The sequence below is a fragment of the Macrobrachium nipponense genome, chromosome 24, assembly GCF_015104395.2.
Source record: "Macrobrachium nipponense isolate FS-2020 chromosome 24, ASM1510439v2, whole genome shotgun sequence".
Lineage (NCBI taxonomy): Eukaryota > Metazoa > Arthropoda > Malacostraca > Decapoda > Palaemonidae > Macrobrachium > Macrobrachium nipponense.
This window is the reverse complement of record NC_061091.1, coordinates 32436526-32451519: the sequence shown is the minus strand read 5'-3', so window position 1 is coordinate 32451519 and position 14994 is coordinate 32436526. Positions and strand designations below refer to the sequence as shown.

Below are 14994 nucleotides of genomic sequence, written 5' to 3'. Positions count from 1 at the left end.
TTGATGAAGTAGAATGTTTGATCATTGTGTGCGGTGTAAGACGAATTGAAAGGGCGAGAAATTTTGGGTAAGTAAAAGTGGTAAAAATTTTGATGTAGATGACACGATAGAAAGGATGAAGGATATTAGGTTGGTGACGAGTGGGTATAATGAGCAGTAGTTAGGAGGAAGGAGGACAAGATTTAGATTGCGCCCGTTAACTGAATCAGAAACCCCTGAGGAAAAGTATGGCTAATAACATGAAGAACATTCTCTTGCTAGAGCTAATGGCCTATATATATATATATATATATATATATATATATATATATATATAGTATGTATGATGTATGTATGTATGTATATGTATGTATGTATATATATATATATATATATATATATATATATATATATATGTATATATAGAAGCAACGAGAGCTGAATGTCAAGTACATGTGCACTAATGACACAAAGTCTACGGATGTATCCCACAACATTAGGTTTTAGTGCTGGGACCGGCTAGCTAGCTGATTGTGTATTATACTTTATCGCTAAAGTTACTTACCTTATTGCATATAACATCTTTCGTTGTGTGTCTCCTCTTATCATTCTACGGTATAATTATGCTATGGTGAACGTTAAAAATAAAGACTCATGACTGCATGTTTTCTCAGAAATAATAATGGTAATAGAAATAACGAACAGTGTCTGGTTTACCTGTAGATTCCATCCCCTGTCTATCTTCCAGGATCTGGAAAGACGTCGCTGCTCAACGTGATCAGCGGCCGCCTCCGTCCTACAAGTGGCAGCATATCTGTCAATGGCGTCCCTTTGAGCAAACGCCACAAAAGACAGATTTGTTACGTCCTTCAGCAGGACATCTTCTACACTGACATCACTCTAAGGCAGACTCTTGTCGTGAGTTCTCTCCCCTGTGTTCTATAGACATACTGCAGTTGTTCTTGTTTTGAAGTCAAAATAATTTCCACATATATCTATATATATACGTATATATATAATATATAGAAAATAGACTCATTATTCAATATTATAGTGTACCAGATCATACTTGCAGTTTATATTTTTAACCAAAGGGAAATGAAAACTTGGGTGGAAATCCTGACCAGGTTCGGCTTTATTTCTTAAGTCATCGAAATCAAGCAGAAACCGATCAGATTCACACCCAGTTTTTCGTTTCCCTCTGGTTAAGAGACATAGATCACATGTCAGATTGATTATAATCATATATATATATATATATATATATATATATATATATATATATATATATATATATATATATATATATATATATTATATAAATACTAAAAGGACCTCATTCAAACTGGATGGTAATCTAGTGAGTTGTTTGTTCAAAAAAAAAAGTTACAAGCTTTAAGGACACCAGTCCTCGTTATCAAGTGCCCGTGATACTTGATAACGATCGTGGATACTTGATAATAATGAAGACTGGTTGTCCTTGAAAGATTGTAACTTTTGTGAATAAATAACTCCATTAGGTACCATCCAGTTTGAATGAGGTCCTTTTAGTAATTGTACTATTCCACAGGACAATTGTGTATGTGATAAGTTAATTATATTATATATATATTTATATATATATATATATATATATATATTATATATATATATTATTATATATTTTTAGTAATTACCATGAATTTAACCAGATTGAGCCCCAAAACAGTAGTAGAAATGCAGCCTTAAAATATTCCCGCAATCTTTGAAGTTAAGCGCTAATAGTGACTGTATGAAATATGAGCATGTTGCATGCAATGCAGCCTTCATAACGTGAGGGTGAAGTTTGATTTTTCCTCTCACCATCCACAGTATACCGCTCTCCTCCGCCTGCCAGACAGCATGACTTACCAGGAGAAGATGAATCACGTCGACAATATCATAGAGATCCTTGATCTAAAGCGATGCCAAGATACTAGTAAGTCTGGTGCCTCTTTTATGAATCCTGTTTAGATTTAGGACTTGAAAATCTCTCTTTCAGAATTCGTGTTTTCATTTAAGCTGCAGAGTTTCCCTCCAAGGGCTCAAGTTTTAGTTTAGAACACAACAGCCTCTCTAAAGACTGTAGGGCCTCTTTTAAGGATCTGATTTGCGTTTTGGACTGTGTATGTGTAGAAGTGGTAGGCCTCTCTTCAAGGACTTTGGGTAAATTAACGATTGTAGAGCCTCTCTTTACGGACTTTGTGTGGGTTAAGGTCGTTAGAACATCAAGTCTTTGAAGATTCTTGTTTAGATTTAGAACTGCAGAACCTTCATTTAAGGACTTTATACACTAATGACTGTAGAGTCGCTCTGTCAGGACTACCGTTTAGACCAACGCCTGCAAAGTCTCTTTGTCATGAATGGTTTAGGTTTAGAACTTTCGAGCTTCTTGAATGATTCTTGTTAAGGTGCAGATCAACTGAACCCTTCTTTAAGGCTACGTGTTTTAAGTCAGAACAGTATGGCCTTGTTTGCCCCTTTGTAGAAGGATAATGTAGAGACTCCTTTCAAAGGCTTTGCGTAGATAAAGATCTGTTTAGAAGTAGAATTGCAACGCATCTTTTTAAAGAATAGATTAAGGAATGAAAAGTCTCTCTTCAAAATGGAAATACTTCTGTATAAGCTTAGGACCACAGAAGCTCTTTTAAAGGATCCTGTATAGATTCAGAACTTCAGAGCCTCTGTTTAAAGACTAAAATCAATTCAGTCACCCAGCTCTAAGAACAGCAGAACATCTGTAAGGAATTATGTTTATATTTATAACTGCAGAGCCTTTCATTAAGGATCCTGTATAGCTTTAGGACTGCAGAGCCTCTTCTGTTTAGGTTTAGGACCTAGAGATTCTGTTTAAGGACTTCTTCATGGCCTTAGGACTGCAGTATCTGTGTAAGGATCCTAAATAAATTGATATTAGCAGTGTCCTTTAAGGTACTACTGTATACTTTAGAAAACCAGAGCCTTTGCAAGGAATCTTAAGTCAGGTAAGGGACTTCAGAGCTCCCCCGTGAATGAGTCGCTCATAGATTCAGAACTATGCTGCAGATTGTTGTTGTGCTATTACTGCCCTTTTCTTTGATACTTGTTTGTTTTAAAGAAGCTCAAGCAATAAAGTGTCTTACATTTCATTGTTTTCAAGATGTCTGTATTTCAAAGGAAGTTTTTTTTTTAATGTATCACAATTTTGTAATATATTTTGAAGAAGGTGAAGTATCTGGCACAGCCATTGTAACCCATCATTTACAAATCGACCAAGCGAGCATACAATGTAAACCAAGCATGAATTTAGCACCTGCTGAAAATGAAATCACGGTATAAGGAATTTCAACGGGATTTTCGATGAAAGTTAAACATACAGTACTGAAGTGCCTTTTATATAGTCATATTTTGCAACAACACCAACATAATTAGTGAGGAATCAAATGAAATGAGCATCATCTTCAGAGCTTTCCCCGCGGGCGCGCCATGCCCTTTGTTTCCACTGACTGTTCTCTGCACTGAGTGTTCTCTGAACACTTATCTTCTTTGTCTTTGTGTGTTACCTTCTTGCATTCTTCCTTCAGTCACTTTTATTGCTGCCTTTCCCTCATGTAAATGAGTCTTACCCTCTCTGCTTTTGCCTCTTCGTCCAGTCATTTGCACCAAACTCCCCTTCTCCTCTAATAAATGAAGGCTTCTGTGGAATTCGATCCGCCCATTTCAGTTTCTCCGTTCTGTCCGGAGCTTCTTGTGTCTCAGTGTCCTCCTTTTTTAAAATGTCTGAGATTCTGACCGATATACGGCAACTCGCCAAACCAGTTTCGACCTTCCCTCTCTGGAAACCTTTACGGGACGCTTTAAGAAACGCCCGCTGTTATTAGCGTTCAAGCGCTTTCCTCTGACGCACTTGCTCACGTTTGTATTCATGTTTTCATTCTGCTGCCTCAAGTCCTCCTCTTTCTGCTTCCTTGGAACCTCATCCCTTTGTATTCTTTATATCGTATTCTTCCACATTTTATTGCTCTCTCTCTCTCTCTCTCTCTCTCTCTCTCTCTCTCTCTCTCTCTCTCTCTCTCTCTCTCAAAACTGAACTCTTGAACTTTTTTTGTCGTAGCCTCAGCACCAGAGATTCTCTCTCCCGCGGACACCACCTGTAAAAGCCCTCTTTCAACATTCTTCCATTGTCCCTTCAGTGCGTGTGCAGAAAACAGCAGTGGGTCTTTCTCACACCCTTTCCCAACGACTGCCAGCTTGTCAGGTGTCCTGCTCATGGGTCCCAATAAGTGAATCCAGTATGCATACTTTTAAACGCCACAGGATAAGCAAAACATAGACAATTATATTACATGTCTTGAGTATTTTGGTTGCTTTTTTGTGCTACATAATATTTTAAGAAAAAAAAAACTTCTAATATTGCCTTTTATTCAATTTTGTTTGGCTTTCGTCTACAAAGTCATGAGCTTAGTATCCTGTCAAGTCAGTCAGCTTCTGTTTTCCCTTACTATGTTCCTTTTCCAATGTTTTCATCTTGCTTCATTTGCTCCTGAGATAGATAGAGGCGTTTATTTTCTGTAATTTTGGTTTAGAGGCATTGAGCTGCATCCTCTCGCGATAATCCATTGGAATCATCGTCTCGATAAAGAGTTGTGTATATTTTGAATGCAATTATCATTCCGTTCAGGTATTAGGCGTCATCTAATATCAAACTGAAAGTACCAGACCATAATTCACTCCTTCTTTGCAGATATTGGAAGCATAATGGACAGAGGTCTGTCCGGAGGAGAAAAGAAGAGAACCAGCATTGCCTGTGAACTTCTCACCAATCCTTCCATTATGCTTTTGGATGTAAGTCCTGCAACACCAAAAATTTATTTTTAAAATCTCCAGTTAGCTCAAGAACTCGTACATAAAATGGTATTAGCTCTTGACAAAGGAGATTTAGTGGAGTTTATCTGTTAATTTATTTTTCGTTCTTGTTAGAATTTTAGAATCTTAATTCAAATACAAATAAAGATTCTAAATTGTAACAAGAACAATATTTATATATATATATAATATTATATATATATATATATATATATATAGATATATATATATATATATAGTATATATATATATATATGTGTATATATATAATATATATATGTATATATATATATATATATATGATTCATGATGTGAATACTCACTGGATATTCTTAGCAATACTGTAGCAATACATGCGTCTTAATAAACTTAAATTTAGAAATAAGTAGATTTCATTTCGTCCACCTTTCTAAGCAATTACTTTCATCTGCCCTATTATTATAGCAGCTTTGACCGATGAATAGATTAAAAAACCTCTTTTTCCTGTATCCTGGCTAATGATTGAATAACACTGTGGTCCCTTCCGCTTCTATCGACAAGCTTGCCTTACCCAGTTTCACTTCAGCGATTATATAGCTGAGCTTCTCAAAACTTACCTCAAGTCTTGATTATATGACAATTCATTCTTCTTCCTCCCCGTTCAGGAACCAACCTCGGTGATTATACGATCATCTCGCCACTCTCTTTCCATTTATAAACCCATGACATTCGTTCTGTAACAATGACCAGTATTCCCACTTTTCTCCCATCAGAAATCTATTTCAGTCGTTCTAAAACATTTTCCCCCTTGCTTCCCGTTTAGAAAGTTGTTTAAGATTGTAAATAAGTTTTTCACTTTCTTCCCATTTTTGAACTGCTTCAGAGAAAAATAACAATTTGATGCACTTTCATCCCATTTCAGATCCTAATTTATTGATTAAATGGCATTTTTCCTCTTTCGTCCCATTTAGGAACCTACTTCAGTGATTTAGAAAACTTCTAGTTTTTTCCACTTTCCTCCCATGTAGGAACCTACTTCAGTTATTCAATCAAATTTTCTTTATCGTTGATTTTTACGGGCTGTTGGAAAGCAAGAGCCCGTGCCAGTACAAAGCTGGCTTAACCTAACACTACTATTTCCTCATTGATAATGTAAATGTTCTCCCTTCCTGTTAAGAGAAGTCATCTGGTCTTCGTTATATAACAATTTATTATGCACTTCCAATTGAGGGACCTACCTTACCAATTGCATAACAGTTTATTCCTCTTTTTTCCCCATTAGGAACCTACCTCAGGTCTTGATTCCAGCACAGCACACAGTATTATGACCACTCTGAAGCGGTTTGCTGAAAAGGAGAACAAAACGGTCATTGTAACACTTCACCAGCCATCCTCGCAGATCTTCTATATGGTCGATCGATTATTATTGCTATGCAATGGACAGGTGGGTCTTTTGCATCAAACACTTTGTTGTCAAGAACAATAAACGCACTGTCGGCATCACGACCCAAATTCGATGCACAAAAGTCACTGCATGAGATGAATCTATTTATATGACTAAGCGATGAAACACTGAAGCAATATTTCGCACCTAGGGAACAGCTTTATATCGGTATTAAACGGGCTTTTGCATATTCCTTTCTTCAACAGAATGCCTATTTTGGAAATACAAAAAAAGTGGTTGAGCATTTTGCCAGCATTGGACTGCCTATTGCTCCCCATTATAACCCAGCGGATTTCATATGTGAGTATGAACGAGAAAGGTTATCTTTTATATGATCTGATCTCATAAAAACGAGATATTTCGTTCCAGATATGTGTGCGTTACGAAGTTGTAATGATGGTCATGTTAAGGCATTGTTGACTAAATTGTCTTATGTATTTTTATAGTGGAGAGTTGGTCATAAGCCTGTTGCCTCTTCCTGCTATCTAATAAATGATTGAATACTTTCGAACAGTGGAACAAGTGAAAGGGCCCAAAGAGGTACAAGAGAAACTAATCCAGAGTGCCAAGGAAGGAGTTCAGATGTCCTTCAATCTCCAGCAGACGGTGACCCTCCCAACGTCTCCTTCCATACATTCGTTTTACTCCAAGTACCTTACCTTGCCAAGTGTTCCTGTGTCCTCAGGTAAGCAAACAAGGTGCTGTGGCACTCCTGCCTACCTGTGTTCATCTCCATCAGACTAACCATTTCTTCAAAATAGTCATGTTTTGTACAGTGATTCAGTCAGTCGAGTGTGATATTAATACCCAGCCAATTGCACAGAAGAGGCAGTGAAGATAGTTATTTTTCAGTGATCATTGTTTTTTATGTATTGCTTTCTTTCCATTCTTTCCAGATGTAGAAACCAATGACAATCTATGGGATGGCGACTGCACAAACTTCAAGGAATACACATGTTACCACCCCAATTGTCCCACCGACATTTCTGTTACAATAAATGTCAGCAAAAAAGAATCTCCTGCTTACAATAAAATAGGTATAACGAATTCCCCGTGTCTTGTTGGGAAACTACTCTTTTCATTGTTTTACTGACGTTGGAAATTAATCATAAGTTTATTGCTTAAGACTCTACATAACGGTGTTTGATGTAATACTGTAATAAATGTCTCATATAATATGTGTGCACTGCTCATCGCATAATGCTTTGGTCATAGTATTTACCCTACTCCTTCCTTTCTTCTCTTAGTTGGTGAAGAAGAGGACAGTGGAAGGTCATCTTGGTCAGAGGAAACTGAAAGTGAAACGTCAGCTTCAAGTTCGAGTTATGAATCATTCAATGATCCTCAGTGGCCGACCTCTTTCTTCACCCAGTTCAAGGTGAGTGTTACTTCATCTCTCATCAAGAAAGCTTTTCCCCAAGGAATTGTGAAGCAGATGTTAGTATTCTTTTTCTTTCAAAAGTTGCAGTAAAGATTCATTCCAAGATTTGTATATTTCTTTCAGTAAGTTTTAGCAAAAGATTTTACCTACGAGAAATAAATAGACAGGACAAGATTTTTATTTCACGTTTCAGAGCTTTGAATGAGTTTTCACAGGAAGGTGATTTGTTTACGAAAATATATTTTGATTTTCATATTAAACAGAAATGCAAAACACCCAAATGTTTGGAAAGCCCAAGTTACAAAATCATATATTTACAGGTGTTAACACAGAGAAACTTCTGTGTAGCTAAGCCACTCCTTTTGTCGAGGCTAAACTGGATCCAGACGTTAGCTTTGGGTTTGCTAGCTGGCCTTCTATGGTACCAGGTACCCAGGGAGGAAGAAAATCTTCAAGATATCCAGGGATGGATGTTCTTCTCTTCAAGTTACTGGACTATGTTCTTCCTTTTCACAGCCCTTCAGTCATGTAAGTAAACCTGGGCAAACTTAATGACGGATATTCAATGGGTTTGAATTTTTTAGTACATATTAAATGCAGTACCCAAGTTACCTAACTACGTATGACGCATGACCTTCTTTGTGGATAAAAGGAATCTTTCTTTTATTTTCTAGTCCCAACTGAGAAGGAAGTGATCACCAAAGAACGTGCCAGTGGTTCCTACAGGGTGAGTGCTTACTACCTGGCAAAGATGGTAGGCGAGCTTCCACTCACTGTGATTCTCCCAACATTTTACTTTCTTATCTCGTATCCCATGATGGGGTTCCACAGCTTCATGACTGCCCTCCAGTTACTACTGATGCTCCTTCTGGGCACCTTGGTTGGACAGGTAAGAAACATATTCATTTGAATTATACTGTAAGGGCAGACTTATAGGTTTGCTTTGAATTTCATACAGTCTTTGCTAGCCCTAGGCCGTGGTCCAAGCCACCTCCCCGAGATATCTCGGTTTATTTATCACCAAACTGTAGATGGGGGCTGAGAAAGTGTCACATAGATATTTCCTCTCCTTAGGAAAAATAAAGTTCATAGGTTTTGTAATGAAGAAATGTAAGACGTCAAAACGAGAAGAAAACACAAAAGGAGAAATTGTAGGAAGCAAAATAAGAAGAAAACACAAGTCTCTTCTTTATTAGCATTTGTGATTCATTGACCATCATTTATATAATGAACTGGTATTTTTTTTTCATAGGTCATTTCTTAGCAGTAAATTAGCATTTTATTACTTGAGGTCTTTTGAGATCATTATCGTTTTGTGTAATTCATTGATTATTTTATATATTTCGTAACATGCTTTTGCTACCATATACGTACTTTATTACAGTATATAACTACCACCAAGAAAATCTGTAGAATGAAAGATAACTGTATCTCATAAATTTCTAACAAACTACAACTGGATGATTTGCCCTTTTGCAGAGCTACGGTTTTTTCATTGGAGCCATCTGTGGAAACTTACCAAGAGGCATCACTATCTCTGCTATCTTCACGTTTTTTACGCAGCTCTTTGGAGGATACCTGAACAATCGCATTCCGGAATGGATGGATTGGGCCAGGTACCTCTCGATAGTGCATTACATTTTCCAAAATATGAACTTCATCGAATTTTCAAGTGGTGAAGGTCTGAGGTAAGCATATTGACAAAAATTCTGATATTTTTCAATTTTTTACATGAATTGCGTTTTGAAAATCTTATATTTACAAATTAACGTTATTTTTAGTACTACTAGTATATGCTTTAAGCAAAAAATTAAATTGAGGGAACTCTCTCTTCTTGAGATATTCTTGTGTAATGCAAATCTGCCTGCCATTTGTATACTCTGAAGTGAGTGTTCTCCTGATCATGCATAGTATAATTGTGCTGTTTTAAGCATTTGAATAAGGTTTAAGATCATTTCATTTATCTTTAGCTGAGCACTGTTAACCATCAGCGTTTCCCCATTGCAGGTGTGCGAAGGGGATCTCCAGTTTCAGCTCTTGTAGAGCGAACAGCAGCAGTGTAGTAGAAAGTGACACCGGGAACTTTATAGACGTAGAGGAAATCCTGAAAGCGAGAGGACAGACGCTTCCCCTTTGGGGCAACACTGCTATCCTACTCGGGTACATGATAGTCACGAGGTTTCTAACTTACCTTGTGCTCAGATATTTACATAGGCCAAAATAGCTTTAACCGTCGCTAGACTTTCGAAAGTGAAGTTAGTATCGCTCCCGAGAGGGCTTCTACGTATTGCTCAGATTTTCCTTCTATTTTCAAGCACAGCATTAATGCGAAGCAATAGCAGAATTTCCCTTGTGTTTGAAATAAGAGAAAGATACAAGTGTGAGAAGCTTTAGCATTTTCGGCTGTGATGAATTTGATTGCTTCCAAAACTATGTGGATGGAAAAAGAGTAACAAATTTCGATTTAATTGAGATCCTGTGCAGCTGGGTGTGTTTGACTTAAGCAGTTACTACTACTAACAAGTGGTTTGCTGAAGCGATCTGCAGCTCACGGTATGAGTTCCAAGTGGGTCACTGCTAGGTGCGTGAGATTCTTAGACATACTGGAGTGGATCAGATAGTGTTATTACTTTAAGATCTCTGTATTAACTTATTTATAATCTCCCGGAAACCCATGCATGTCTGTCTATTCTAAATGTGATGAATATTGTTATATATATTTGTACGTTTTTAAGAAGGTAAAGAGTTATTGTCATAACGACTAAATGGTGTTTATTCTTTGTAAAGAGCTCATTATTTTAAGAAATAATGTTTTGTCCATCTTACACTGTATTGGAACACTGAAGTTGATGATTGCGAACTTGACTGACAGACAGCCACGTGTAGAATTGAGCGATAGAGAGTCAAGTGATGGCAAATGCAGTAGTACTACAGATGACCCATAGCGACACTGAGCGTACCACTTGCCCCTAGCTCTACTCTTTTGGGAAATGAAATGCATTTTGACTTGGACCTTCATGAAATTCCGTTTTTAGCGAACAAAGTATGTTGTCAAAGGCTAAGGTGTTTGCAAAAATGAGCAGCAATTAGGGAGTTGGCAAATGTTTTGCATTGTACGGTTCTGCTTGGTCTCAGGAACATAGGATGATAATTGAGAAGACACCTATTATATTTGACAGATGGAAACTCACAAATTTTTTAGCCGTAAGATTTACATACTCTTATTCTGTGATAATGTAAATAGAGGAGGAATGGTAAGGTACTGTTGTAATATATGTTCAATTGAAACACTGTACAGAGAGAAAGAGCACTGTTGTAAACGCAGTATTTAACCAGTGAAACATGAGTGATACATTCGCAGTAAATTGACCCTGAACTGACTAGACACAAGTGTAAGAGGAATTCATGGAGCCTGCAACAGCCAAGAACTGTCGAAAGCAGGAAAGCAAGTTCCTTCACACAGGCAGCATGAAGAACATTCTCCAGCCAAGGCTGTGGTTGTGCCAATATTTGTGACATGTTGAAGACATCTTCAGGTTGATCTTAGCTTTAGTAGGTTCTACTGTACAGTTTTAGCCTGAATGTTTTTATATAGAATGGTTGGTACTGTAACATAACAATGGCTTCTACAGATACTAAATTGATGCCCTTTTCATAAACAGTCTGATTGGTTGTAGATTAATCTGGTGGGGAAGAGACGCAAGAAGTATTTGTAGGTTTTTGGTTATTCTGATGGGATGGACGGAAGTTCATTTCTGTAAAGTACTTTATGATACATTTTGTGTGTTATGGAAAGTATGAGTGTTCATTTTTTGTGCTTCCTTGAGAATTTGATGATAGCCATGTTAGTTCATTGTTCTTGTAACTCCTGTCTCAGAAAGCTATGATAAAGTCACAACTTGAAATTAGTCTCCGACTTGGCTCTTGCATAAACGGACATGCAAACGGGTCCTAATGTATTATTTAAGCAGTTAGTAGTATTCCATATCCTCTTTATGCCCTGCCAAACTGTATCATGCAATTGTCTCTTATCAAAACATGTTGTGCCATTTTGGGGAAGGAGTGGGGCGGGTTTTGGGGGGGGGGGGGGAATTCAGTACCTGTGTGTTAATGCATACTTAGTTCCAAATGATGTCCTTTCATGAGTTTTGTCTTTGGCAGCCAAATATTTATTTTTCACATCATTAGTATTCAGAAACTAATTTCATAGTCTCCGCTGTCCTTAGCAAATAGATTTAGCAGATTTGGCTGTTTTCCTTTTTCAGTTACTATACTTCTTGGATGTCATAATCTCTGCCGAGTCTTTTGCAGTTAGCCAACAACTGACCCAGTTAAACAGGTAGATCCAATAGTCATTGTCAGGATGTCTGTAGTAAATAAGGAGTGCCCATCCCAAGCCAGTGTTCGTAATGCTTCCACTTAGTAAGGCTACGATATGTAGATTTGTTGAAACATGAAGAGGGATGGTGCAGAGCATCTTATAAATTTCTTCCACTGAAATGGAGGAATGCCAGCAAAGAAAAGGTGAATTGGTACAGGCATTTGCTTAAAAACTGCTCACAAGATACACTTGGGAAACTAATCTTAAAATATGGGTAATATACAATGAAGTCATTTTTATACAAACGTGAAGGATGTTATCAAGTGTTAATGGGGTTTTCATGAGGTAAACGTGTGAAGTTCTCTTTTGTTGCGTTAGTGTATGAGATACATATTGACTGACGCGATGGTGACCAAAATAAAGACAACATGAGGCCAGTGCATAAAATGATTCATGTTACCATAACATGAGGGCTTAGAACAAATGCTGCCTTACTTTGAATATGTTTCAAAACTTGTGCTTAATTTGCAAGAAATATGAACCAATCTAAATTTAAATGCATTGACATGGAAAACTGATGGTTTTAAGCATAAAGGATACTCTGTCATGTGTGCACACAAATACGTAATTACATGTACGTGTATGTACATAAAATACATATATAGTATATTTGTGTGTCTATATTTATAAATGTATATAATGTATATATATGTTTAATATACAGTGGTCTACATAATGTGTTAGTGAGTTTGTACTTGTATGTGCGCACGGTTGCATCTACAGTATAGCGTATATGTGTGTGTGTGCATCTACCGATAACTTTGCATATCAGGATGTGGTCATGAGCTCGTATACATTTACACATACAGTACGTGAATGCATGTCGACAATTAACACTATATTTAACTTTCTTTAACATGTACCCCCTCAGCTTAATCCTTAGTCGGGGTCGCTATTTTTAATGGGCCTCCTGCACTTGTTTCTATTTTGAATAGCTCGTTTCCAAATTGGTTTTGGCAGATGTTTTATGGACAGCTGCCTGCCTTCCCTATTTATCCGGGCTAAGGGTAAAGATGGGTTGAAGTGCCCCATATATATATATATATATATATATATATATATATATATATATATATATATATATATATATATATATATATATATATATATATATATATTTGTGTATGAAATGTGTGTGCTTGGGAACGTAAGTTCGTGTGGAAGAATTCTAGTTACATTTGATGCATGTTACCATTTGCTGCTACATTCCAGTATTAAAGAAGTATATACATGTGCCTTGGATGCAATGTTATCATTTAAAAATACAGTAGTTAAGTGAAAGAGAACTGGAATAATTTCTCTGTTAGGAGAGACGAGTTACATCAATCATGCTTGACTAAAAATGAATTTGGGATTTATTGCCGAATATATATATATATATATATATATATATATATATATATATATATATATATATATATATATATAATTTGTACTTATGCACTGTACTATGACGTATACTTGTACTGTATAAGTGTGTGCATGTGTTCATGCGTATTATACATAACATACCAAACGTTCATTGGATATATATGCAAAATTATTAAGTTCATGTTCATGAATCTACTTACCCTGATATATGTATGTATGTTTCTATGTATGCATGAAATTTCCTAGGTAGAAATGCATTTTTGAGAGTGCTGCCATTTCATTAAGAGTCATCCTAATTTTCTAGGATGCGTAAGTTCTTTCAGCCATGCTTGGCTACCATATTTAACATTCCCTTTGCGTAGGTAGGTAGGTAGGTAGGTAGGCCCACGAGAATCGAGAAGAATGTGTAAATAATCTGAGAAACTGTCAAGTCTCATCATCGTGGCATCGAAGGCTCAGGAGATTTTATGGTTATGTGTCGGTGCCTCTTACTTCCTGTTTATATTTTTGTGAGGTCGTCATTTGTAACTGATTTTAATTTACTGATGGATGGCTACTTCTGATTTGTGCTTCTCTTAATTTGTTTTCGTTTTTTATCTTTTCGAAGTGAAGTCGGAAGTTCGGTTGTCGTCATTCAGGAAGTGCTGTCCCTGTCACCACTTCTTCCATTAAGTTTGATTCGTTCGCCAATTTCTTTTTGTATTTACAGCCGTAGTCATGATGAAAGTTGGTGCGTAATGACATTGTCATTATTTGAAATAATTATTGACACTTTCTGACTTATTTCTTCAGTGTTCATTCATGAATTTTTATCTTTTATTTCTGACCTGGTTCCCCGTTTTCATTTTTTATTTTAAGTTTCGTTATGTAATTTAAAAGACTTTATTTGTCAGATTTAAAAAAAGTAATTCAGACACTTTTTCTATCTACTAAAAATTTCTCTAACAAGTTATAACACACTGCATTGACCAAAGATGTCATCACGTCACTTTTAAGCTGTAGATAATCCGAAGTTCAACACGCGAAATGACTAAAACGCTCAAACTAACTCTTATAAAAAAACCTATCATCATTTAAATTCAATTCCATTTTGTCAGTACGAGGTATCCCAATCGAATGAGTATATACTGGATTGTATATACTCGTACATGATGTCTTAACTCTTCACACTATGACAGTAAATCAATTTACTTCTGCTGATGATTCCACTTGTGCATTCATTAAAGTATCGTGGAGTTAATATAAACCCGCAGACTGTAAGACACTGCTGCATCAAGAAATACGATTGAATTATGTGTGATGTCAGTTGTTATTTGTGTTAACGGACACATGTTTAGAGTAAAACCCACATAGTCTCGCAATGTTACTCATTAGTTACATCGGTTCCGCCCGACTGCTAGTCTTGTTCTTTTCATGGCTTACACAGCATTTCTCATATTTGTAACTTATTTTCCTTTCGTGTGACAGTCAAGTAAGCTGAATGTTGCGTTGTGAATATTTAGTAGACATACAAGTAAACAAAAAGGACGGACTTTTTAAGCAAGTAGTTCTTTAGGTTTAGGAGACATTCCATAAGCTTCACCATTTTTAGTCAAT

The 14994-nt window shown here is 36.5% G+C and overlaps 1 protein-coding gene across 2 annotated transcripts in view; it reads left to right on the top strand.

Moving 5' to 3' along the window:
• LOC135205559 (uncharacterized) overlaps window positions 1–11709 on the top strand; it is a 55676-nt gene extending 43967 nt beyond the window's left edge. For both annotated transcript variants that reach the window (XM_064236325.1, XM_064236324.1), the window contains exons 4-15: window positions 728–897; window positions 1831–1936; window positions 4721–4821; window positions 6104–6265; window positions 6472–6565; window positions 6780–6950; window positions 7162–7302; window positions 7513–7643; window positions 7967–8174; window positions 8321–8535; window positions 9126–9334; window positions 9654–11709. In XM_064236325.1, coding sequence (XP_064092395.1) covers window positions 728–897; window positions 1831–1936; window positions 4721–4821; window positions 6104–6265; window positions 6472–6565; window positions 6780–6950; window positions 7162–7302; window positions 7513–7643; window positions 7967–8174; window positions 8321–8535; window positions 9126–9334; window positions 9654–9870 — 1925 coding nt within the window. In that variant the 3' untranslated portion in view covers window positions 9871–11709. The remainder of the gene's footprint in view (window positions 1–727; window positions 898–1830; window positions 1937–4720; window positions 4822–6103; window positions 6266–6471; window positions 6566–6779; window positions 6951–7161; window positions 7303–7512; window positions 7644–7966; window positions 8175–8320; window positions 8536–9125; window positions 9335–9653) is intronic.
• Window positions 11710–14994: the final 3285 nt, after the last annotated feature.